We start from the raw sequence: 27,430 nt of genomic DNA, 5'->3' as shown, positions 1-27,430 counted from the left end.
ATTAAATTTTGTAGCATGGATGACAGACTGACAGAAAGTAAATAATGACTGAATGCTTATTGGTATAGGGAATCGTCACAAAAAATTCAGTCATCTATCTAGCAGTTAAGAAAATCACATTTTTCCCATGGCGTTACAGACTGACTGACTGTCAGATGGACAGACAAAGTGATTTTTATAGTAGCTAAAATTTTTTCATCAATATCAATAGTTTGACAAGTATGGCAAATATGATACTAATAGTTCTATATAAAAGTAATAGGATGTTTGTGTGTGTGTGTGTGATTCTGTGCCAAATGATCTTGCTAACTGCTGAACCAATATAGTTCTCTAGTACAGTTCCTTGGAAGGTTTATAGCTATCTTGCGGGAGGCTACCACCACCCTTCCAAGAGATATCAAGATACAGCATAAAGTGCCCCCCAAAAAATGACGTCATTTGAAAAAATGACTAATACATATTACCATTGGTCAATAACAGTGTATACTGGGCTCTTATTGGTCAATTATATTGAATAACGTCATTTTTCTGGTGGCACTTTACGCTGTCTCGAAATTAATCCTAAAAAAATTAACATGCCACTTATTTAACAATTTTTAAAACAAACATCTAATTTGTTGGCTTTGGGTACATTTCCAAAATCGTAGTTGCAAGGTTCAAACGAGCAGTGTGAAACATAATAATAATAATAATAATAATGTTTATTTGGTGCTGCCAGGTACCCCCTAGCTTAGGAGATAGCACATACAATACTTTAAATTGCTGCTATCTATTGACAATTTAGAGTTTACATTATGATGTTTAGTCTCATACAAAAATAATATAATATATACTAAGTTTAATTATTAACTAAATATAAATTGGTGGAATAAAAGGAAAATTTTTAGGATATGCACCAGGAGCTACAGGAGTACTATCTTGACCAAAATGGGGATAGTGTATTTGATTCCTGGAGCCCCTTTTTAAGGAGGACAAAAAGAAAAAAAAAAGAATATAAAACAAATTAATTGTAAAAAAGGAAAAATTGAAACTTTAATTTAGTTAAATTGAGTTGTGAGGATGGTAAAAAAAAGAAAAACACAAATAAACATTTATATTATGTAAGAGAAATCAGTAAATAATAAGAAAGATGGAGAAAAAAAAATAGATGAAGGAATTTAGAGAAAAGTAAAACAAAATAAATCAAATATAAAAAATAATAAGATGGATCATTGTTGTATATAAGTTTAATACCATATTTTAAGTTTTAGAATATCATTGAAGATTAATAAGTAGAGATTTTATTTAAAAAGAATTTTTTTTAAAAAGAAAGGAAGAAGAAAAAAAAAACATAAAAAGGAAAAAAAAAGCAATACTTCAAGCCTATGTCATTGTATTATTTTTCAAAAAACAGAAAATTTCTCAATTCAAAATAATATCTTTTTATAGAATGCCACTTTGACTTTTGCCCTATATTCAACCCTCCCCTCCCCGCAAAAAAACAACACTCCCCTCCCCCCCAAAAAAGACAACACCCCCCCCCCCCTCCTTAATAAAAAATCACCAGGTTTTTTATGAAATCAATTTTTAAGATCTATTTATGCACTCAGAACAGTTTTCTCTATTACAAATAAAATTAAGTTTTTCCAATAAAAAATCTTTAAGTTTCATACAAAATTGTTTTCTTGACATAACTGTGCTAAAAGTATACATAACCTCGTCATTATTATTATCATTTTCAGGATTAGGATTAGTATTAGGAATAATGATTTCATTCCATAACTTTGGTAGATCAGAGTAAGGGAATTTTTTAAAAGATTCAAGTCTAACAAATGGAACATTGTACTGTTGATTATTTCTAAGAACTCTTGTTGTTCTTGTGCTATTTCTAATCCATAAGTTATCAAAAGAACATGGAAGCCTATGATTAACGTAATCAAACATAAATTGTAATTTAGAATAGACAATTTGTTGAGTTACAGGAAGAATTTCTAAATTTTTAAATAAGATTGTAGTATGTGCATTATATTTTGAGTTGGTAATTATTCTCAGTGCTTTTTTTTGCTGTTTTACAATTTTATCAAGAGTTGATGCTGCTGCACTTCCCCAAATTGGGGCACAATATGTAAGATGACTATGGACAAGTGAATTGTATAGAGTTTGCAATGCTTTTCGGCCAATAATATGTTTTGCAGCATTTATAGCAAATAATGAGCGTGAAATTTTTTTATTTATCATATCAATTTGATATTTAAAGTTTAATTTAGGATCTAGATAAACACCTAGAAATTTAATTGCAGGAGTTTCACTCCTTGAGTTGACATATGAAAGTTTGTGTACCAAATTTGGGTCATTTTGGTTATCATTATTGTGATCAAGATTAATACTAATGCTATCAAAGTCAATTGTTGATTCATCTTTTGTAAATATCATAAATTTAGTTTTTGATGGATGTAGGCTTAACTCATTAGTTCTAAACCAATAAGTTATTTTTCTTAATTCAATATTAAGAATATCAATAATATCATAAAGGTTTTTACCCGAAATTAAAAAACTGGTATCATCAGCAAAAAGTAATGTAAATAGAGTAGTACATTTAGCTAAGTCATTGATATAAATCAAAAATAGTAAGGGTCCTAAAATAGATCCTTGAGGTACACCTTTGTTAATATATTTCATATAAGACTTTTTATTGTTGATGTAAACAAATTGTTGTCTATTTGCTAAGTAATTTTTAAACCAAGTCAATTCTGTACCATTGATTCCAAGCTTAGAAAGTTTGTCCAGCAAGATTCTATGAGAACAGCAATCAAAAGCCTTTTGTAAATCACAAAAGACTCCAACTGTATACTTTTTATCATTACTATTCTTTACAATTTCATTTATTAGATGAAAAATGGGCTGTATGGTTGACTTTTTTTTCTGAAAGCCATATTGATGTTTGTAAATAAGGTTATTTTCATCAAGATATGCAGTAAGTTTATTTGCAACTATTTTTTCAAGGATTTTTGAGAAGATTGGCAGAAGACTTATTGGTCTATAATTAGACATGTTACTTAATAGATCAGATTCTTTTGTTTTAAGTTTGAAAATTGGCAAAACTTTGGCTATTTTGAGCTCATTTGGAATGTTGCCTGACTGTAAGGATAAATTTATAATGTGAGTGAGAGGAATAGCAATATTTTCAATAATTTTTTTCATAAGTTTATTAGAAACACCTAGCATGTCTTGGCTTGATTTAGACTCTAGGCCATTTACAATTGTTACTATATCTTTAGGCTGAATATGAGTAAATGAAAATATGGAGTCAGATGCAGTGGTATAATAAGTGCAGTCTCTATCGGATGGATTTATTTTAGATGTAATATCATCTGCAATGGTTGTAAAAAAATCATTAAATTTGTTAGAAATATCTTTCCCCTCCTTATAGTAAACCCCATCACTAAAAATTTCAGTTATGACTGAACTTTTGTCATTGTGCTTCCTTATTGCTTCCCTTAATATTGACCATGTTTTTCTCAAATCATTCCTATTTTCTTCAAAAGATTTTTGAAAGTACAATTTTTTCCCTGTTTTAATTGCTTTGTTATAGCATTTTCTATATTCATTGTATTTAGAAATGTTTTCTTGGGTTGGTTCTCTAAGTTTAATGTCATATAACTCAAATTTTGTCTTTCTAGATTTAAGTAAAGCATTTGTCATAAAAGGTTCAACTTTATGAATATTTTTATTTAGTTTAACTTTTTTAAATGGGAAATGTCTTGAGTATGACTCATTAAAAATACTATAGAATTTATTATATGCATCTTGAGTACTGTAATTAATAGACACTGAACTCCAATCAGCATTTAACATATCTTGTTTAAAAGAGGAAATATTTTCCTCACTAAAATTTTGAGTTTGAATAAAAACAGGACCAGGCTCTTTAACTTTGTCAAGAATAATAGTGCAAGTAGGGAAATGATCAGAAATGTCTGCTGTAATAATAAATGACTCAAACTTATTTTTATTATCATTGGTATAAATATGATCTATGAGAGTAGCACTTGTATGAGTGATCCTAGTTGGCATTGAGATTAATTCTAAGAAACCATTTGCAAAGCTATTTTCAAGCAGTGATCTAGTTTTATCATGTTGATCAAATTTTAATAGATCAAAATTTAAATCCCCAATAATATAGGAAGGGTATCTGCGGCTATTTAGATCTGCTTGTAAGTCAGAGAACAAGTTGATAAACCTGTCTAACTGCTCACTTTCTGTTAGATTAGGATGTTTACAATTTGATCTATAGACATTTGTTAGAAATATTTTATCATTTTTCCCAATATTAATCTCTAAAGTTAAACTTTCAATTATTTTTTCCTCAAATCTAGATAAAGCTTTTATTTCCTTGAATGCAATACCTTTTTTTATATATATACCAACCCCACCTCCATTAGATTGAGATCGACATTTGTATATAAAATCATACCCCTTTAGCTTAACATAATCATCATTTTTTATATTCCAGATTTCCCCTAAGCATATAATGTCAAGATAACAACCTTGCCTCAAGAATTCATCAACAAATTCTTGAAAATCAATAAATTTAGATTGAAGGCTTTGAATATTTAAACCAATAATTTTGAGACCTTTCTTTGATTTTAAGTGGTTTATAACTTTACAAATATTAAAGTATTGGCATTTTATATCAATATTTTCATATGGATTAAATAATAAATCTTCATTTATCGTTTCATTATTTAAAATTGAGAAAAAATTTCTGTTTAATTCAAAATTCAGAATCCTATTTTGCTGCATTTATAAAACATTTCAAGCAAATGATGTCAAAAAAATTTTGTTTTAAGTAGGAGTTCGGAAAAAGAAAATTATACTTATGGAAATGAATAAAAGCAGTAAGTAGATAATATGATTGAAAAAAAACATTAAGGATTGACAAAACGAAAAGTAGAATATAAGCCATTTGACAAAAAAACAATTTTTTATAGATTGACAAAAACATTGTAATTAAATTATAAATGATTAAAAAAAATGTGAAATAAAAATAATTGTAGGTGTTTGCATATATGTATAAATGTATGTGTGTGTGCATGTGAGTAAAGAAAAGAGGAAGTGTGTGTGTGTGTGTGTGCGTGCGTGCGCATGTGAGTAGAGAAGTATAATTGTAATGTAAAGAAGGCTCTCGTGTGAGTGTGTGTGTGTAAGTGTATTATTGCAGAACAAATAATAGAGCAAATAATTTAGAGTATCAGCAGTATCTACATAACTTTATAACTATATACCAAATTACGAGCGAGAATACAAATCCTCTACAGTTGTTTGAAGTTTATAATTAGAGTATGTATAAATGAGCTCACTTGGTTGAATGTCAGTCTGTTTAGAATAATGGTGTGTTATTTTCATCCATTTACTTTTAATTCTGATGGAAATTTGTCCGTTCTCATTAACCTCATACTTTTCAATTTTCTTCTCTTGTTTAAGCCTGCGTACCTCTGTCAGAAGAGACAATCTTTTCCTTGTTAGGTTAAAGTTAAGGAAAACATTTACATTTCTGTCCCCTCCTTCAGCCATGGCTTCGACCAGCTGTTGCCATGGAGAATTAAATCCTCTATCTGTGAACCTTATGATGAAGGATCCATTAGGCAGCCAATGAGAGGCTGATACATTGGAAGGTTTAACTTTAACCTTATACTTCTTGTCAATAAGCTCCAAGACTTGTTTAAGATCTTCCTCTGTGCATTTGTTATTAGCACCAGTATTTGTGGCATTAGACATAGCCATGATGGGTTTTAAGAGGCTTTGACCTTCTTTGTTAGAGGAGGAGCAAATCCAGATAGTCTAGTCTATTATTTATTCTGTTAAATTTTTGTCTGAAACTATTAGAAGCCTCCCATTGTTCATCCTTCCTCTCCTCTCTTTCTCTTTCCCTACCTCTCTCTTGACGAGAATTAGGGCTCCCCTCTCCCCCTCCGATAACAGAGGCGCTCACACCTCTTCCCACGCCCTCCTCCCTTTCCCCCAAGTTTCCGTTGCTTTTTTTGAAGCTTTCAAGCATCTCGCTTAATACTTGAATTTTTTTGTTTGCTTTCAAGCAAAAACTAAATAATGCTTCTTCAAAGTTATTAAGCTTTAACTGCTTAATATTGGATACGTCACCATCACTTATTTCGTTTAGTTGGTTAGCTTGACTATTGAAGAAATTGGTAATATCTGATTTTGATTTAAACACTTTTTCAGACATTTCTCACTTAAGGTTGTAAGATATTGAGGAGTTAAAAAAAAGTGGTGTGTCCTTGGTGACAAACTCAAGCTAACTGCAAACTCAAGCTAACATGACACATTACAAACGTTCCCGATTTTGTATTACTTTTGAGGAACATGATTCCAGTTACGTCATATTTTTCTTTCTCGAAAAAGGGAAGGGGGGAAGAAAATCTCTTCAAAAGAGATGGGGAAAACCCCCTTTTCTCCCATCTCTTTTTTCTTCCCCCCTTCCCTTTTTTTTCTTTCCCCCTTCCCTTTTTCGGGAAAGAAAAATATGACGTAACTGGAATCATGTTCCTCAAAAGTAATACAAAATCGCGAAAGTTTGTAATGTGTCGTGAAACATCTAAAGAGAGGGTACATTTGTCATAATTGGGGATGTACATTAATCTATCCTCCCTGGTCAAATGTTTAATTAATGCAATATCGCTGTCTCCTATTTATGAGAATGATTTTGTCCTGGGCAAGAATAGATAGATAGATAGAAAAAAAGCACCTATAGTGAAAGATAAACTCCTTGTCTCTAACTTGTTTGTTATAAAAAACGTTCAAGCGATTTTATGTTTGGGTTAAAATTTCAAAAGGGGATAAAATTTATCAGAATTTTTTTTCTCGTATTCATTCGAATCCGTTTTTGTAGCCCCGAGGTGCCGAAGGCACCGGCTAAAAAAACTGGTTTTAATCTTATGATTGTACATTTTTTTATTTGTAGAAAGCTGGATATAATGCGATGCTAGAAATAGTTTTTTTCGTATGGATGAGAACCGGTTCCTATCCACCTCGGGGCTAAAAAAACTAGTTTTAATCTCATAATTGTACATTATATCCGCGGAATGCCATGTATGATACGATGCGAGAAATAACTATTAACTTTTTAAAATTTATTTTCACCTAGGGTTGAAACCCTTTTTTCTGGGAGGATGGGGGATAAGGATTTGAGATATTGCCCACCTAAATATTATATCATATTTCTTTAAGATTTTAAATTGATTGATTGATTTAACTAATCTTTTTAATATGCTTAAGTTGTATAAATTTAGATTAAAAGAAGAAGGATTAAAGGGTTGTTCATTGAGGGTTGTGAAAAAAATAAACTAAAAGGATGAAGCTCAAACATATTTGTTGAAAAGATCAGAGAAGACAAAAAATATTTAAAAAGTTATTAAACTTAACAAATGCTTGGTATTTGATTAAAATTCTGGGTTATTTTTGCAAATTCTTAAATTTGCATATAGTAATACCATTTGTTTTTTGCATGTTTTTTGCATGATATAATCGTATTTTTTGAAAAAATTAAGAAAAATAATGTCCTTTTAATCCAGTAGAGCACAGAAGACAAACAAATAAACAAACATTTAAAGTTTTCACTAGCAAAACAAAATGATCTCCATACAAAACTGATTAAAAAGACAAGTTAATAAAAGGAAAATAAACAAGGATGACAACATCCATAAAAGCGAAGCACTGAAACGGTAGGACAAACGGACATTAAAACTTGTATAGTGTAAGTGTGGTAAGCCGAAGCGTTTCAGCTCTCCGGTTGCGAGTTCGAATCCAACGAGCCCCTAGCCTTGAAGTATTCTACCAAAACAAACTAGCAGGATTTACTCATACAGAAATTATATTTAAACTGAATACATTTACAATGGGTGATTACTATATATATACAAAATAGATGATAACAATGAGTTAGGTTTGAAGGGGGTGTGAGAGACAAGGGCGTAGCCCGCGGCGGTAGGCATCTGTGGGGTAAGCTGCACTAAAGGGGAAGGCACAATCTCCCGGTAGGATAGTTGCCTGAGGGGCGCGGGGTTGCTAAGTGTCCGTGCCCCTCCCCTATTTAGCCAGTCCAATCTGACCGCTGCCGATGGGGTCATCTGCGGTCATGAGGTGAATGGTGATATAATAGGATTAGTGCAGAAGGCTTGACTTGATAAGCCACTGCGTAGCAACTCTGTAAAATGCCCGTCCGTATGCTGCCGTATTACCACATAAGAACTAAAAATTCAGAATATAACTGTATAAGAGGCGAAGCAAAATTGTAAGTAAATTTGTTGAAAAACTGCTTAATACAGGATAATGTTTATGGACATTCTTACATTTTTCGCTTATAACATTATACTTTGCTGTCCCAGGAATCAATATACCAAAAATCAGATCAATCGGATGATTAGATCACATAAAAATTAGTTGTTAAAAAAGTTAACATGTTTAAAATGGACGTACGGACATTCTGGTAATGATTATAGAGTAGCTACGCTTTCTAAATTGTACCTAACTACTTTAGAAATCACCGTGTAAAGTTTGAAATCGATAGGACAATTCTAATATGCTTAAATTAACAAACAGAGCTATCTCTCTGTGACGGACGGAAGTTCGGACCGACCCTAATCATAGAAAAGCTCTGCTTTTAAAACTGGTGTGTCTGTGAGTCTGTCTTTATTAACCAAAGAATCTCAGTGACTGCTTAACTTTTAGATGCTAACCGTGCAGGGGGCGAAATTAAGGAAAGGACAATCATCAAAAGTTTCAAATCATACTGCGAACCTTTATGGTTATACTTATTTGATTAGCCTTGCTGTTAATAAAATTCTACATAAAAAGTTTCATAATAATCAGACAAATAATTTTAAATATGACATCATAATTTTTGTCCAAGACATACAGAACCTGATGATATAATAGCTCCGCTTATAAGCTTAAACTTAAAATGGTGATTTCTGTAATAGTTAGTTACGATTTTGAAAGTATAGCAAATCTATAATACCAGAATATAATCTTCGTCTGATTTTTTGAATACTGATTCCTAGGACAATTACGTAAGCATCTCTATAATGTTAAAAATTATCCTGTATTTAAGCAGTTTTGCAAACAAATTACCTAAAATTTAATTTAGACTTATAAATCAAAAAAACCTCTAGGGCATGTATAAAAGATTTTCTTAAATCCTAATGAGTTATTTTGTGGAAATACCCTAACAAAATTACTAGAATACAAAATTGGAAAAAGATGAGGGGAATTGATTTTTAAAAAATTTAGTAGCACAGCTACTCCGCAACTTAGTGTCAATAACTTTGATTAATTTTAGAACAATTTCTATAGTTTGGATTTAATATAATTTATTTAAAGCTTAAATAGATAATAGATAGTTGATTTTCTTCTCTCACTGTACGAGATTTATTCTACAGCACTTTCTTCCTCCGCCATGAAAAAAGATTTCTCGAACGATAATAAAATGAAATGTTAATGATGAGTGTTATATGAATCTTATCTGAAATGTATAACTCTTTAGGGCAGGAAGCAAGCGAGAACTTTACCAATAGACAGACAGATCTTACCTCCCTCATTTAAATACCATGCTCTTTGAACAAAAAATAAGGGTAGCTAAAAGTAACCATTTATACAGTTAGACTAAAAAATAACATTTGACAAGGATATTTGCTCAAATGACTTGTTAAGACTCTAGGGGGCTTAGTGTCGCTTCGGATACTAGGTAAATAGACCTCTCACCACGCACTTTGAAACATACTCTGCTTATGATTGCGGGGTAAAGCGTCCATTCGCCTCTCAGACAACCAACTCTCTGTGATGCACGACCTTTGTCCGAGAAGTCCCAACTGTGCATGGTAACGAGTTGCGCCTGTTTTGGGCCAAAGCCTTCCCCCCACTCTAACTATTTTCGTCGCGCATCTGACATAGTAGCAGTGGGAACCATTTCTGACGTCTTTAGTTATGATGCGGTGTCGGATTGAGATTCGAACCGACGACGAGCGGATGCGCTACGTGTTGAGCCACGGTCGCGGGTTTGCTCAAATGACACTTTTTTTTACGGAAGGAGAGGATATTAAAAAAGTACCCAAAATTGTAATAATTTTTCTCTTGATCATTTCAGATCAAAACTTTGGGTAAATTTATTAAATTTTGATTGGTTGGCTCAAACAAGCAATTACCCTTTCAACCAATGATTTTAATCTAACAACGACCCTTAAGGGGTGTTTCTTCGTATTTTTACAGTAGCTTTTCTTCTATTTCTAGCCCCTGCGGGGGGCTCTAACCCTGCGGGGCAATCACCTAGCCCAATATAACCTAATCTAACCTAAAATAACCTATCAAAAGCCATTTTGAAAATACGACGAATCGCCCCTTAAGGGACGTTGCCACGAAAGGGACTATTCCCCAATTGGGTATGCTTCAATAACCCTGGTTTCAGATAAAAAACTGCGATTGTGGCAAATACAATTCACTTAGTCAGGTAGTCAGGATAATAAGGTTCATACTTCGTTATAAACCCTTCTGTCAATTCCTTTCAAAAACGTACCTATAAACTAGGGTTGAGCCGGATATCCGGTCTGGCCGGTTATCCGGCCATTTTCAATATCCGGCCGGATACCGGATATTAAAACTATCCGGTTACACGATATTCGGCTGATTTTTGACGCCGGATATCCGGTAAATTGCCGGATATCGAACGTTGACCAGATATCCGGCCGGAACCGGATATCCGGCATTATAAATCAGTCGGATATCTGGTATCCGGTCAAAAAGTATTCGGCACAACCCTACTATAAACCTTAGCTGTATTAGAAGCGTGACTAGTATTAGAGTATGAGGTTTGTCTTGACTTAAAAACAGGCTTAGCTGATACATTAGACAACAGGACTTTAATGCAATATTTTAAACTTTATACTTACTGGATCTTTTCAAAGGTTTAGTGATTTTTTTGTTGTAACAAAACACAATATACAAAAATGGCCTAAAGCCTTCTGGGGAACATCACTAAAAGGCATATTGATTATTTGTAAAAAACAATTCAAAATCTTTAGTCCAGAGGAATTTTTGGACTGAGGGCCGAAGCATATTGGTAAAGTTATTTCTCGCATCGTATTATAAACGGCTTTCCGCAGATATAGAATGTACAATTATAAGATTAAAACTAGTTTTTTTAGCCCCGAGGTGCCGAAGGCTAAAAAAACTGGTTTTAATCCTATGATTGTACATTTTTATATTCGTAAAAAGCTGGATATAATACGATGCTAACCATTGTTTTTTCGTATGGATGAAAACCGGTTTCTATCCACCGGATTCGAATGAATACGAGAAAAAATATTAAAAATTCTTAGCAAAGAAGATTTTTTTAATCATTTGCCAAAAAGTGGGAGGGGGGGGAGGGGGCTGGTAGATAAATATAGAGATACAACCCCTGAAAAGAAACACTATCCCTTTCCCCACACATCATCCCCTTTAGGAAGAAGTAACTAATAAAAAACCAAATAGAAAAAAAATCTTAATCTAGCTGTACCTTTATTTTATTTATCATTTTAAACAACATTACAATAATATGCAGCAATAGCGCAGCCATCAGTAAACAGCTGACAATAATGGCCTTAGAACATTATCACATAGAATATCAACATCATGTACCTGCAGCTCCCCATGGAATAATATACACAAAATGGTCTTTTTGGAGCGCTGAAAGTATTTTTTTCTATGAGATATTGTTCTATGGATAAAAAATGTAAGAAATTACAATGAGTTAGCTGAAATAGCGAGGCTATAAGTTGATAGGCTTATACTCACAAATAAATACAAAAAGCCTTTTAATTTCAAGAACTTTTGTCATTAAGTCATCATAAAAATGATTCCACATATTAAATATACAATGGACGGTGATTTTTGTTGGTTTAAAAAAAATTGTCCTTGAATTTTAAGAAACTTTTTCATTTATTTTTAAAATTTATGATTTATGATAAAATTAAAAGGATTAATAAAAAAGGAGATATATATAATAGCAGAGGGAAGTGCTTTTAAATCTAAAGGAGCTATCATTAAGATTATTTTTTAAAAAATATCAAAATAAAAATAATATAAATTATAACAGCTAATTTCTAATAAAATTTGATATTTTTAAAAATAAAACTTTTTCAAGCTCCCTTATTTTCTTCAGCTAAAAATGTAAAAGCTAAATGTATTTTTAATGTTTATATATTTATAATAATCCCCTTTTATAATATAAAAGAAATGAGGGGGGTAAACAATTAGTTTTCACTGGTTCTCTAGTTCAATCTGTACTAAAATTATTAATTTAGTACGCGAATTTTAAAAATTTATAATTTGGAATTGTACATAAGTTTATATACGTGGTGGAAATTTAATTTACATGAAAAACTATGTTTTTATCATTGGTTAACATAACAAACCCTATAATAATTAAAAACATGTAGTTTTATAAACAATATTTTCTAAATAACAAAATTTAAATAACATAATTCTATAATAATAGCAATAATAATGATAATAATAATAAAATGTTAAAAGCTAAAAACAAATAATAATCAGAATAAATGATTTTTAGGTTGATAACTGTCATAGTAAAGGCAAAAATAAGATGTTAGGTTAAATTTTTTAAAAAGGGATAAATGTTATCAAATGAAATTTTCATTCTTTAATAAAGGGGACTATACACGAACAAGAGCAAGTGATTCTAAGCACCTTCCAGTATTGACCCATAGTATTTTTTTAGTGAATATACTAGGTGTATCTTTAATATTCGGTTTATCGACTAAAATGTTAGGTTTCACAATGAAAAAACTTTGATATGTAAAGCATTTTTTGATGCAATATCATCAAATGCTTTGTTGAGTTCAAAGGACAAAATAAAATAACAAACCAGAAGAGCATCTAATGCTGTTTACAATATTACAAGTTACCAAACCTTTTCTAAATATACATTTTTAATCAAAATAATATACTTTTGTGTCAAGGCTATTAAACAACAGTTTGAACTCATCAAAACATTTGATGATATTGCACCGAAAAATGTTTAACATTTCACAGTTTTTTTTCATGTAAAACCAAGGTGAAACCTAACTTTTTAGTCGATAAACCAAATATTAAACAAATATTGACCTAGTATATTTACAAAAAAAATAATATGGATCAATGCTGGAAGGTGCTTAGAATCACTTGCCCTTGTTCGTGGATAGTCCCCTTTCACTGAATGGAAAACATTTGAAATTATTTAAGATGCGCTGATTATTGGAGTTATCTCGTAATTAATATATTAGGAAAACTTATAATCATAACAGAATTACATTACAGAAATTGTTCCTATAAAATGAAAATAGAAAATAATATCTAAAATAATTTCTTACAGCATTTTTATACCTTTTTTAAAAGCAAAGCTTTTCTATAATTAGGATCGGTCCGTCCGTCCGTACGTCTGAGAAGAATAGCTTTTTTCGTTAATTAAGGCATGTTAGAATTGTCCTATCGATTTCAAACTTTGCATGGTGATTCCTGTAGTAGTTAGGTACGATTTAGAAAGCGTAGCTACTCTATAATCACTACTAGAATGTCCATACGTCCATTTTAAACATATTGTTTTTTTCTACTGATCTAATTATCCGATTGATCTGATTTTTGCTATATGGATTTCTGGGACAACAAAGTACAATATTATAAGCAAAGCAACTCTATAATCAAGTCCTAAAAATGTAAGTATGTCCAAAAACTGAATTATGTAGTTTTACAACAAATTTACTTACAATTTTGCTTCGACTCTTATAAATTTATATTCTGATTATTCAGTTTTGACACTATACAAGTGTTATTGTCCGTTTGTCCTACCGTTTCAGTGCTTCGCTTTTATGAATGTTGTCATCCTTGTTTTCAAAAAGATTGACAAATAGTAGTTTTAGGGAAAAACTATGCTTGTTCCTCATAAAGCTTTTAAGAATAGTTATTTATTTATCGTTTGATCATACAGGAATGTGTATTTTAAATTCCTCCCCCCCCGGCCCCCCCCCCCTTTCGAATAAGGTAGAAATTTTGCCATGGGAAATAAATATTCATCTTTCTGTAAAGCGTTCCTAACTACCATTATTACGAGATTTCAACAAAAATCACCGACCTATTAGTTATGGGATAACCTTAAAACAATGAAAAAACGTATTTGACAAAAAAATATCACTGCGTTACTAATAGTTAAAATTTCCAAATTTTTTTTTGTATAAAACTACAGAATGTAATAATGTGAAGCTCTTGCTAGTACGTCCAGATAATTTTTATCTAACGCACAGTGGCAAATATATACATAAAAGTGGCGTTTTAAATAAATTATTACATTAACATTGATTACTAAGTAATTTTAATGGCTATTTAATATTTGAGCTTTTTAAATAGAAAAGTTATTTGAAAACACATATATTTAAAGTTTGTCCTTTTAAAGAATTACTTTTTTTATTATTTAAAAATCAAAATAGGTAGATTTTGCCCAAAATTTAAAAAAGACAGTTTTCACACTACAAAATAAAAAAAATTCAACAATAATGTAGAAAGTATCTAACTACAACTAGTTTAATATATTTTCATTATATAATTATATATCACATTTTCTCGTGTTTATTCTGCTGTTAATTGTAAATTATACATTCTAGAAACCATTTCTAACTACTATGATAATGGATGATTAAACGAAAAATGAGTGTTTTTTTGTGTTCTTTTTTTTTCAATACAGACAATGTTTATGGCGTAGTAGATTTATTTTTGGGAAGAAAAAATATTGACTTTGATAATGAAAATAAGCATTTTATTGTTTTAAAAAAAAGAAACTTTCATACAAAAAAAGTGCAGATAAAAATCATTGATTTTTAAATATCACAAGTTTTAGTGCTTAAAAAAAAATTAAAAATCAATCTTCCTTTCAATAAAAAAAATTACCAGCCATTTTCAACAATCATACAGCTTATGAAAATTAAAAATTGCGACATTCATCATGATGTGAAAATGCATTCAATCCATATATCTATGAACCCAAATTATTTGGGCAGTCATTGATAATGCTTTGTAAAATTAACTAATAGTATTTATAGCTTAGTTGTACAGTATAATAATTTAATAATTATTTCAGCAGTATGTAATTGTATAGCAATAATATTAATAATAATAATAACCAATAATAATTTAGATTATATAAAAAAGAAAAAAATGCGAAGCGACTGTGTTTCATTTCTACCAAGATATTACATTAATAACATTACATTAGTTTAGGCAATTTATATTATATTTTTAATAAAAATATTATAAATGCCCCACCTTTCTTTTTATATATATAAATACGACTTTACAATCGATCAATCAATTGAGTTCCCGCCTTTTCTGACATATAAATCCACTGATTCAGCGGCATAGCAATCAATCAGTAAGTAAAATTCGCGGTATTTTTTTATGCAATCGATTAATCAACTGGGAAATAGTTTAGTGTATGAGTGTGTTTGTGTGAGTGTGGTTTTGTGGTCAGTTTTCATCATAAACTTGTGATTTTAAATAGTGTGGTCCGTGCGCTTTTTATGTGGCAGCTTTTACCGGCTAAATGCAGCCGTTTTAAAGCTGCTCTTGACTGCTGTATATTTAATTTTTGTTTACATTTTTCAACAAACATTGTTCTAAATTGTAGTTTATAGTTGTAAATATTTATTTATCAATTCTTAATCAGAATTTTGGTTCTGTTCTAATTTGTATAGCACTAAGCACATGGAATAGAATCCAGCCCATTGTTATTGCTTCCATCTTCAACGGATGCCGCCATTTTACCGCCGCCATTTGTATTTGCTGAGCCATTGGTACCGCCATTACTACTGGCTCCACCGTTACCATTAATCTTAATTTTGTCACTAACAGCTGTGGCGGTTGACGGCGATGAGTCGCCGTTGCACTCATCAGAGGAAATATCTCCACCCGTTGTAGGTGTACCACCGCCGCCGCGAGATTGTTTACTGCCGCCGGTTCCGTTAAGCATGGCGGCTTTGAGGCCCGCCGGACTGGTGCTTCGTGTGCTATCACTGTCCTGGTTTTCCGATCTGAAATTTTTTTTAACAATCAAATTAAACTGAATTATTTTTAAAAAGGTATTAAACACTTTGCTATAGTCTGTTATGAATATAAAAATGATTTCATATCCTTATATAAAAGTAACAGGGTGTCTGTCTGTCTATGTGTATGTCTACAGAGGTGTTGGAAAGAATTATAACTATTTTCGGGGAGGGTAGCACCACCCCCCGAAGCGAAATCGTCCCTAGAAAAACTGCCCCCCTCGTCAAAAAAACTTTAAAATTAAAATTAAAATTGGGAAGGTCGACTTTCCCCACCCTCCATTTCTTTAAGGGCGTAGCGTCTAGTACTTCTATAAAAGATGATTACAATAATTGCTGACACTATTCAGTTTCAAGGAAGCTGAATATTTGTCTTGGAAAAGTTCAAACCATCCCATAATCCTAGTATTAAAAAATAACAACTTACCTAACAGCCGACTGTCGTCTGGATAGTACAGGTGTTTGAGGGGTGTCCTTGCTCCCCCTTCTCGTGCTACACGTTCCTCCCCCACTTCTGGTCGGGGTGGGGGTGAGGGAGCTCTGCTGTTTCGCCGGGGTCGAGACACAGGAGGCCCGTGATGGAGACCTACTCGACTTGGAATCACCATCCATCTAAAAATAAAAAAAGGGGTTAAGTTTAATACTTTGTTTGCTTTTAATATTATGATTAGTACATTCTCGAATCAATGTTTTTTAATGGTGCAAAGTGTTTTGAAAAAAAAAATAAATTGTTGTCAAATAAATTGTTAAATTAATTTTCGAATATTTGGAACATGCATATTTAAAATTTTTTTTAAAGAGTGTTAGAATTGTCCTGTTGAGATTTAAGAACTCTTTATTTTCAGTATTTTTCGACGTATCTACTCTACATTAGGTGTCAGGCCGCTTTTTAGTTATTATTGGCAATTTCTCAGATTATTTGTATTGTATTTTCCAAAAACGGCGTTTTGAGTATTCTTGACTTCAATTATGCAACTTTTTGTACAAAAATAATTTGAAAAATATTTAAAAATTTTTTAAAGAGTGTTAGAATTGTCCTGTTGAGATTTAAGGACTCTTTATTTTCAATAGATCATCTACTCTTTCTTATGTGGCATTTGATTTTTTTTCGACGTATCTACTCTACATTTGGTGTCAGGCCGCTTTTTTGTTGTTGTTAATTTTGGCAATTTCTCAAATTATTTGTATTGTTTAGGCTATTTTCCAAAAACGGCGTTTTGAGTATTCTTGACTTCAATTATGCAACTTTTTGTACAAAAATCATTTAATAAATTTTCTCGTATTCATTCGAATCCGGTGGACAGGAACCGGTTCTCATCAATACGAAAAAATTAATGAAAAAATGGTTTTAATTTTATGATCGTACATTTCTATATTCGTAGAAAGCGGTTTGTAATACGATGAAAGAAATAACTATTATTATTATTGTGAAAAAAAAAACCCAGTCAATTTGTCAAAGTTTATGGACTGATTATTTAGAAACATGATTATTGTACTGGTATCGTTGTCCAAGTATTATAAAGAAACTATATAGCTTATTAAAACCAGGTATAAGGAAGCTAAATTGTAGTATTTATCAATATCGTTGCTATAACAAAACCTTCTAAACAATTCAGCATTTATAGGATGTTTCTAAATGTACTTAACGCTTGAATTAATACAATAATCGTATATTCCATATAGTGAGTTTTAATCATGCATTTTACAAGCAAAAAAATTTGAGTGCGAGTTTTTGTGGCCAAATTTTGGCATTCGTTGCAGTGGTTGGGTGAAGCGAACCTGGGTTAGATACGAGGGGATTTCTACGGGGCCCGAGTGGGGACGACACCGGGGGGAGCCCCCGCCCCCATCCTCACCACCCTGAAAAATAAAGCACAACTACAAACATGTACTGTACAGTTACACACAAACAATAATACTATACGAGGAAAACAACATTCAAAAACAGAAATTTAAAATTAAAGGAAATCATAAGTATTAGAAGGATTTCATGAGGGGGGGTGTTGACAATAGACTATAAATTAATCTTCCCTCCAAATTTCATATGAAAATTTATGCCTTTAGTAACTTACTTGTTGGTGGAAAAGGTTATAAAATAAAAACGAAAGATGATTAGAGTCCCTCCACAGATTATGACGTCATACGATAGGGTAGCCAATGAGAGGCCAGTATACACTGTAATTGACCAATGGTAAAATTTATGCTGGCCTCTCATTGGTCATTTTATCGTATGACGTCATAATCTGTGGAGGGACTTTAATCATCTTAATAAAAACGAGCCCAATTTATTTTCCTTCATTAATCTAAATCTACAAAAGGAGTTTTTTTGTTTATTATAATTAGGGGAAAGATTAATCTATCGTTTATTGTCCTATCCCTGTAACAATGAAAAATATGCATTTTTATACTTTTAACATATACTAGCAGCTACGCCCCCTAGAAGCCTCTAGGGGCATTTGAGGTGAGAGGAGGAAAATTGACCCTCCCCCCCTAATTAATTTGAGTTTTAAAAAGAATTTTTTTTTTGGTGATACGATCCCCCAAAATACTTTAAAACCTTCCCTGGACCTATAAGAAGCTTCACTGTAAAGTTCACATGTCAGTTCAGCGATTAGCGAGATTCTTCGCTACAGACAAAAAAGTTTCATCTATAATACAAAGTAGAACGATGTCTGTCTGTTTGTCTGTTTGTTTGTAGCGAAGGATCTCGCTAACCGCTGAACCGATCGGGTTCTCCTTTACAGGGTAGCTTCTCATAGGTCCCGGGAAGGTTTATAACTTTTTTTTGAGGGGTGGGACACCCCTATGTTCCACCAAAAATTGAAAAATAACCCCCCCCCCCTCCAAATTTTTTTTTTAACCAAAATTAAAATAGTGGCGTCGACTACCCCCCCCCTCCAATATTTTTAAAATTTTCTTTAAAATCTAAAACTCGAAATGTTATTTTTATCAAACCTCTTGGGGAAAAGCCCCTAGAGGCTAGGGGCGAAGCCGCTAGTACTTTATATAATATAGCGGCTACGCTCCTAGAGGCCTCTAGGGGCACTTGAGGAGGAGAGAGTCGAATTTAGTAATTTAATTTCTTATTTTAGATTTTAAAAGAAAAAGTAAAAAAAATTTACGTTTGATGTTTGTTTTTCGTTGAATTCTCTTTCTAAAATTGAGAAATTTTAAAAAATTTAATTTCTTGGGAGGGTGGTGGTACCCTCCCGCAAAATAGTTATAAACCTTCCAGGGACATATGAGAATCTACCCTGTTAAGGAGAACCCGATCGGTTCAGTGGTTAGCGAGATCCTTCGCTACAAACAGACAGACAGACAAACAAACAAACAGACAGACATCGTTCTACTTTGTATTATAGATATAATAATAGGATATCCAAATATACAAGGAATCAGGTATGAGGTATAACAAGCAAGCAAATAAATTCTAAAATAATATTTAGGGGGCAGATTGAAAGGTCTTCAATTTTACTATGTCTTGCCCCCCAACGACAACGGAAAAATACGTATAGGTTTCGTGATTTTTTTTTCGAATTAACTTTGTTGTTTGTTTAAGATGATAAGGAATCTAAAATGATTACTTTAAACTGAAATACAGGATTTTAATGCTAATCAATTTTTTTAACTGTTCATATCTTTATTTTTAACATAATATTTTGTTATGTTAATGAATTTTAAAGCTGAATGGAATTAAACATGAAATAATTATCAAAATATAAAATATGATTACAAAATTAATTAGATCCTTGAAAAATGAATATATACTCTAAAGTCGTCTTAAATTTAGTTGTTTCAAAGGATTTTTTAAATATATATACAATATGATTCTAATAACTCAAAGAAAACAAATTTCTCTATAATATGGCTTTACAAAAAATAAATGAGAAACACATAGGATCAAAAATCTTCATTTTAAGACAAAAATGTACAGTTGAACGTTATCAGCCAAAAATCTAAATAAATATTGTCTTTCAGTCTATATCTACAGTGCCCTAACCCTAAGGGGCTACCAATTACCTAAAATGACCTAATCAAACCAGACCTGAGAAATAAAAAAAACCGAAAAACTACCCCCCCCCCCCCCACTTCATTATTTTGAAATTAATTTCAAAATAAGGGATGGGGGCGCTTAAAGGGACACCGCCTAAATATCTGAGAGAAGAAATGAATGTACATTTATTGTCCTCTCCCCCCCCCCCCCTCCCGGAATGAAAATGAAAATTTATGCGTCCAATTCTGAATTCTCAAGCACACAAAATTTATTTTCATTTTGGTCAAAAAATATTCTTTTATTGTACTATCAGGGATAAGGCATGGAAAAGAAAATACTGATTTGCCTCCAATTGGACGACAGTAAGAAATAATAGTTGTTTTTAATATACATGCCATTGAATAAAGTAACAGGATGAGTGTTTGTCTGCGTGTCTGTAACGAAAAATCTCGCTAACCGCTGAACCGATCGGGTTCTCCTTAACAGGGCAGCTTCTCAAAGGTCCCGGGAAGGTTTATAACTATTTTGGGGAAGGGTACCATCACCCTCCCTAGAGAAATCGGACATTTTTGCAGTTAGCAAAAAACATAACTAACACCATCTATCGGCGAACAAAATATTTTTGGTATATAGCTGATTTTAAAATACGATGGATCGCCCCTTAAGGAGCGTTGCAACAAAAAGTGACTATTCCCGAAATGCTAAATTAATCTACAACCCTTTCTTCCCCAGGGGCAGATTTAATACAGAAACAAAGGGATTGATTACTTATCCATTGTTCCTGACAAAATACGCATCCAATTCTCGAGAACATTTATCAAAAAGAAATGAATATAAGACTTGTGTAACTTTTTTTTCAAAGATATGTGATTTATAGCAGAATAAGGCTTGATGTATTTTTTAATATATAACAATTATGTTCAAAAGAATGACATAACAAATTTGTTCTATTGTTATTCTTTTTTTTTGTAATAAAACTAAAAAATTTCATATTTTAATAAAAAAAATTAAGGAGAATTTCCCTTGGTGTGACTAGAAGAGCATAGAACCCCCCCCCCTTTTTTTGTATTTTTCTTTTGGTTAGGTTACATTGGGTAGAGGGTAGCCCCGAAGGGTAAATGCACTGTAGGATAGGCATAAGAAAGAATTCGCACCCGTTATTGTGTAAATTTATTTCAAAAGGAGGGGATGTTGGTGCTCGCTAATCTTTGAGTGAAAGGACCAAATTAGATAAAGGGAAAGTAGAAACTTAAAGGGTATTCTATACAAATATGTAGATAATAAAATTACTAAAATATGCATAATTTTATCCTTGTTAATAGACAAAGAGGACGCAACAACCATTTTTTTTAATGGTTTTATGCGGATCTAGGCTAGCCGCTATGGCACCCAAACAAATAGAACATTTGAAATGTATTATCTAGATGCTGTGAGTATTGGTGCAAAAAATATGACGTAACAAAAAAAATTAGCCAATGAGAGGCCACTATAAATTTTACCATTGGTCAATAACGGCCTCTCATTGGCTAATTTTTTTTGTTACGTCATATTTTTTGCACCAATACTCACAGCATCTATTATCTATATATAACTTGAAATTTCAGCTGTTTATCTTTAATAACAGTCGAGCAAATCACATTGTCACCATAGCATTACGGACTGACTGTTTGACGGATGGAGGGACGGACAGACAAATTGAATTATAGAGTAGCTTCGTTCCTATTAAAATACTATGCATTCAATAATCAAACCACACTGAAACATTTACATATTTCAAAACAAATTCTATTATAGCTCTAATTTGACTTTAAGATAGCATTTGACAATTTTCTTATCTACATTTTAGGGGGTTTCAAAATTTCTGTAAAAGATGTTTTATTTAAAAGTTTCTAGATTTTGAAACACCCAAGGTTAAGGTATAATAACAAACAAATAAATTGAATCGAATTTTTTTCTTTGTAAAAAAACTATTCAAATGGAAGCTCTCTATATTGCCTATAAATAAGTGGATATATGTGAAAACTTTTGATCAAAGTATCCCGAATATTAGAATAATGGACTAATCTAAAATGACGTCATTAAGGATACCTTGGCCAAAGTTTCTTAAATTCATCCCCCTTTTTTAAATAGGCACTATAAAGAGCTTCTTAGTTTATACTAAGACAGTCCCCATAAATAAGCTAAAGGTAGAATTTTTTTCCCGAATTAATTTGGTTGTTGGTTAGAGTTAAAATCAATGAAATAAGTACAATTATACAAACTACATCGTTCTACTAGTGCCTACTGCAACCTTACCTGTCGTGTATTAACCTCTCCACCGCACGGAGTCAGCCTGTCCGTCTTCTCCGACGTGTCAGAGCCGACTGACTCGCTCTCACTGATGTTTCCGGCTCCCGGCTTCGCTCCAGAGCGTCGCTGGGCGCGCGGCGACGCTGGGGGAGGCGCGGGCCGGCGGGAAACGCAAACCATGCTCTGAATGTGCTCGCATATACGACGGAATCTTCGTATGTTGCCTGAAAATATTTTTTGATAATATTATTATTTGACTGAACCAAAATATCTCTTAGAAGGTTGAACTGATTAACTGTTTCCATCCTATTATTAACTCTTACTTCATACATCTTAATTGGAACTGATGATCTATTTTTATAGAGAAACATATGTATTCCATCAATAAAGAAAGTTAAAAAATTAAACTGTGTTTATACATGTAACAATAATATTATTTAAAGTAGTAAGGTTTTTTTGACTGTAGCTTAGGATTTCGATAATTAGTGAACCGATGGATTTCTTCTAATGTAGGCAATCTTCAAATAGGTCCCGGGATAGTTTTAGGCCATTAAATTTTTATATTTAGATTAGATAGATAGATACTTTAGACATTAAGATAGATAGTTAATGTACTACTATACTATAGTGCTAGATAGATAGATAGTGTACTGCTAGTCCCTATATTAGTGTAAATGTAATAGCATGTAAAATATCAGCTGTAGTTTCTATATTTTTTTATACAGACAGATAGATATGTAGATACTTTAGAAATTAAGATAGATAGCTAATGTACTGCTATACTATAGTGCTAGATATCTATATAGTGTACTGCTAGTACCTGATATTAGGGTGAATGTAATGGCATGTAGAATATCAGCTGTAGTTTCTATTTTTATTGATACAGAGTTAGATAGATACTTTTGACATTAAGATAGATAGCTAATGTACTGCTATACTATAGTGCTAGATATCTATATAGTGTACTGCTTGTACCTGATATTAGTGTGAATGTAATGGCATGTAGAATATCAGCTGTAGTTTCTATTTTTATTGATACAGAGTTAGATAGATACTTTAGAAATTAAGATAGATAGCTAATGTACTGCTATACTATAGTGCTAGATATCTATATAGTGTACTGCTAGTACCTGATATTAGGGTGAATGTAATGGCATGTAGAATATCAGCTGTAGTTTCTATTTTTATTGATACAGAGTTAGATAGATACTTTTGACATTAAGATAGATAGCTAATGTACTGCTATACTATAGTGCTAGATATCTATATAGTGTACTGCTTGTACCTGATATTAGTGTGAATGTAATGGCATGTAGAATATCAGCTGTAGTTTCTATTTTTATTGATACAGAGTTAGATAGATACTTTTGACATTAAGATAGATAGCTAATGTACTGCTATACTATAGTGCTAGATATCTATATAGTGTACTGCTAGTACCTGATATTAGTGTAAATGTAATAGCATGTAAAATATCAGCTGTAGTTTCTATATTTTATACAGAGAGATAGATAGATACTTTAGACATTAAGATATATAGCTAATGTACTGCTATACTATAGTGCTAGATATCTATATAGTGTACTGCTAGTACCTGATATTAGTGTAAATGTAATAGCATGTAAAATATCAGCTGTAGTTTCTATTTTTTATACAGAGAGATAGATAGATACTTTAGACATTAAGATATATAGCTAATGTACTGCTATACTATAGTGCTAGATATCTATATAGTGTACTGCTAGTACCTGATATTAGTGTAAATGTAATAGCATGTAAAATATCAGCTGTAGTTTCTATTTTTTATACAGAGAGATAGATAGATACTTTAGACATTAAGATATATAGCTAATGTACTGCTATACTATAGTGCTAGATATCTATATAGTGTACTGCTAGTACCTGATATTAGTGTAAATGTAATAGCATGTAAAATATCAGCTGTAGTTTCTATTTTTTATACAGAGAGATAGATAGATACTTTAGACATTAAGATAGATAGCTAATGTACTGCTATACTATAGTGCTAGATATCTATATAGTGTACTGCTAGTACCTGATATTAGTGTAAATGTAATGGCATGTAGAATATCAGCTGTAGTTTCTGTTTTGTTGACCACGGACAAGTCCACCTGCATTCTCACCTTAAACAGTTAGAAACATGAATTCGCGGCATTGCGTCGTACTAGAGATGTTAAATAAGTATTTATAGTTGCCATATTCGGTGCGAATTACAATAAAAAGTCGGTCATCTATTTTGCAATGACTGGAAAAATATGTAACTATCCATTCTAAATATCAGCCTTTATACCCATCTGAAACGTTTCAGGTGGAAAGACAAACAATAATACTTATAGAGCAGCTACGCTGTATATAAACAAAAAATTATTTGCTTGCATTTATGGCGTGCAAAAATAAATGATTAAAGACTCTCTAGTTCTTCGCAGAGCTGCAATTTTAGTATTTCTCTATTGCAAATACTAAATTTGGTGCGCATGTATTAAATTGTAAAATTATCAGAACAGCATATTTATATCAGCAAAAATTGCTTCGTCCCCTTTTTGACTAATTTACTATTTTGTCTTATACAATAGATACAATATATATTAGATGGTTCATCAGGCCCCAAAATTCCTCAAACTTAAAAAAGGGATCCCATGGCAGACTTTGATTATTGTTCGAGGATATAATTTGAAGAAAGCTAACTTTTTCCTAATGAATAAATATTCATAGTTAAATTAATTTAGGTTTTTTTCACTAGGAAATACATTCTACAAGATATAATTTTCCCAAGAAAGGCTTTACCTTAAAAAATGCGACTATTTATAACTAACTCATTATGCGAATTAAATGGAAAAAATAACCCTTTCTTACCAAAATCTGTACACAATTTCAACCAATTAGATGTCTGGAATGTACCTCCACTATTCTCCTATTGGATGATTGAGAGAGTATGTCTCTAGATTATCTCTATTCTTTAAGCAAATAAGAACAAAATATACGCAGATGTTGCAGCACACCTTGCAGAAGTTAAAGCACACCACTAAATAACTGCTGTCAAGTTTTAATATAATAACAAGAATGTTAACGTCCATATTAGTAGCAGAGCAAAGAAATATAAAACAAATCCATCCAATATAAATATCAAAACTGCCAATTAGTTCATTCTAAGTTCGTTTTGAGCTAAGGAATCTTCAAATGAAATTTTTGAAGTCTCATTCACCACTCCATAAATATTATTAGTCTAAAAAGAATAGACGGAAAATGTGTTTAGACGCTTTGCTTATATGTTTTGATAACTTATAGAGGCCTCTAGGGGTACTTGAGGAGCAGAGAGTCGAATTTAATAACCCAATTTGTTATTTTAGATTTTAAAAGAAAAAGTAAAAAATTATTTGGGGGGGGGGGCGAATTTTTTTTTTTTTTTCATTTTCAATTTTAGTAAAAAAAATAGTTATAAACCTTCCCAGGACCTATAAGAAGCTACCCTGGTAAGGAAAACCCGATCGGTTCAGCGGTTAGCGAGATCCTTCGGTACAGACACACAGATACACAAACACATAGACATCCTGTTACTTTAGTATAAGGATAAGAAACGGTGAATATACAGATGGACTAAGCAAATTATGGGGCAACTTTGCTTTTAGAAATGACAAAACAAGGTTTTTTTAAAAAAAAAGTCAAATTATACTAATAATGCAATTGAGATTCATTTAAAGTTAATATTAACTTTTGGTTTGATAATTAAAGATCCACGTTTGGAACAAATTTCGATTTTATAACCTTTTGATTGTCTGACCTTTGTCTTAAGTCCCAATTTCGCATTCTAATTATAATACAACTTCTTATTAGGCATTCTCAGTACATACACTTAATGTAAAGGTAACGCGCCTGACAAAACAGTTGCTGTTTCAATGTATGATGAATTTTATTATCTGGATTGTCTACACACTGTACTTGAAAATGTAATTCTGAACCTCAACATTTTGATCAATGGTTTTCGCAGCTACGTGCTCAGATTTTTATCCTGTTCAACTAAAAGTGTTCTTTTAAACCAGTGGAAATACACATATTTTTAGTAGCAATGTTAGCTATTCTATAAATGATCAATGATCATGTCTGTCTGTCTGTCCTTCCTTCTGCCTGTCAGTCTGTAATGCTGTGGCAAAGAAGAGAGTTGTTTTCCCAGACCCTAATCTCTTTGTAAAGATTGAACTATACCAAAGTCCATAAAGAGGATAATTTATTAGGTATCTTACATGAAATTCGCTATTTGAATCCCATCTTTAGCAAGTATAGGCAAGTTTAGATTTAAATTGCTTATGTATGTTGAAATTCATGCAGTACATAATACATTTAAAGGGTTTTAAATCTTATTTATTTGTAGCAAAACTACTCAATATATCCATTTGTTCAACTATTTAATATTTTAAGATACTAGTACGTCATCCATACTAAAGACTCTATAATTACCTGTCTCTGAAACATGCTGGGTGCTGTGGAACCTCTTCTACACTCAAGACTCTATAATTACCTGTCTCTGGAACATACTGGGTGCTGTGTAACCTCTTCTATACTTAAGACTCTATAATTACCTGTCTTTGGAACATGCTGGGTGCTGTGGAACCTCTTCTATACTCAAGACTCTATAATTACCTGTCTCTGGAACATGCTGGGTGCTGTGGAACCTCTTCTATAGTCAAGACTCTATAATTACCTGTCTTTGGAACATGCTGGGTGCTGTGGAACCTCTTCTATACTCAAGACTCTATAATTACCTGTCTCTAGAACATGCTGGGTGCTGTGGAACCTCTTCTATACTCAAGACTCTATAATTACCTGTCTTTGGAACATGCTGGGTGCTGTGGAACCTCTTCTATACTCAAGACTCTATAATTACCTGTCTCTGGAACATGCTGGGTGCTGTGGAACCTCTTCTATAGTCAAGACTCTATAATTACCTGTCTTTGGAACATGCTGGGTGCTGTGGAACCTCTTCTATACTCAAGACTCTATAATTACCTGTCTCTAGAAC

At 32.1% G+C, this 27,430-nt stretch overlaps 1 protein-coding gene across 3 annotated transcripts in view; it reads right to left on the bottom strand.

Annotated features, from left to right (window-relative positions):
- Positions 1-11,527: 11,527 nt before the first annotated feature.
- LOC145319831 (serine/threonine-protein kinase BRSK2-like) overlaps positions 11,528-27,430 on the bottom strand; it is a 199,242-nt gene continuing 183,339 nt past the window's right edge. For 2 of the 3 annotated variants that reach the window (XM_080162196.1, XM_080162197.1), the window contains exons 20-24: positions 24,452-24,539; positions 22,402-22,619; positions 17,892-17,972; positions 16,540-16,724; positions 11,528-16,100 (exon numbers count right to left, since the gene is read on the bottom strand). In XM_080162196.1, the coding sequence (XP_080018322.1) occupies positions 15,767-16,100; positions 16,540-16,724; positions 17,892-17,972; positions 22,402-22,619; positions 24,452-24,539 (906 nt within the window). In that variant the 3' untranslated portion in view covers positions 11,528-15,766. The remainder of the gene's footprint in view (positions 16,101-16,539; positions 16,725-17,891; positions 17,973-22,401; positions 22,620-24,451; positions 24,540-27,430) is intronic. The other variant, XM_080162198.1, reaches the window with a different exon arrangement.

Source organism: Acartia tonsa, chromosome 5 (assembly GCF_053477335.1).
Source record: "Acartia tonsa isolate MP-2025a chromosome 5, ASM5347733v1, whole genome shotgun sequence".
NCBI classification, from domain to species: Eukaryota; Metazoa; Arthropoda; class Copepoda; order Calanoida; family Acartiidae; genus Acartia; species Acartia tonsa.
This window is presented reverse-complemented; position numbering and strand designations above follow the sequence as displayed.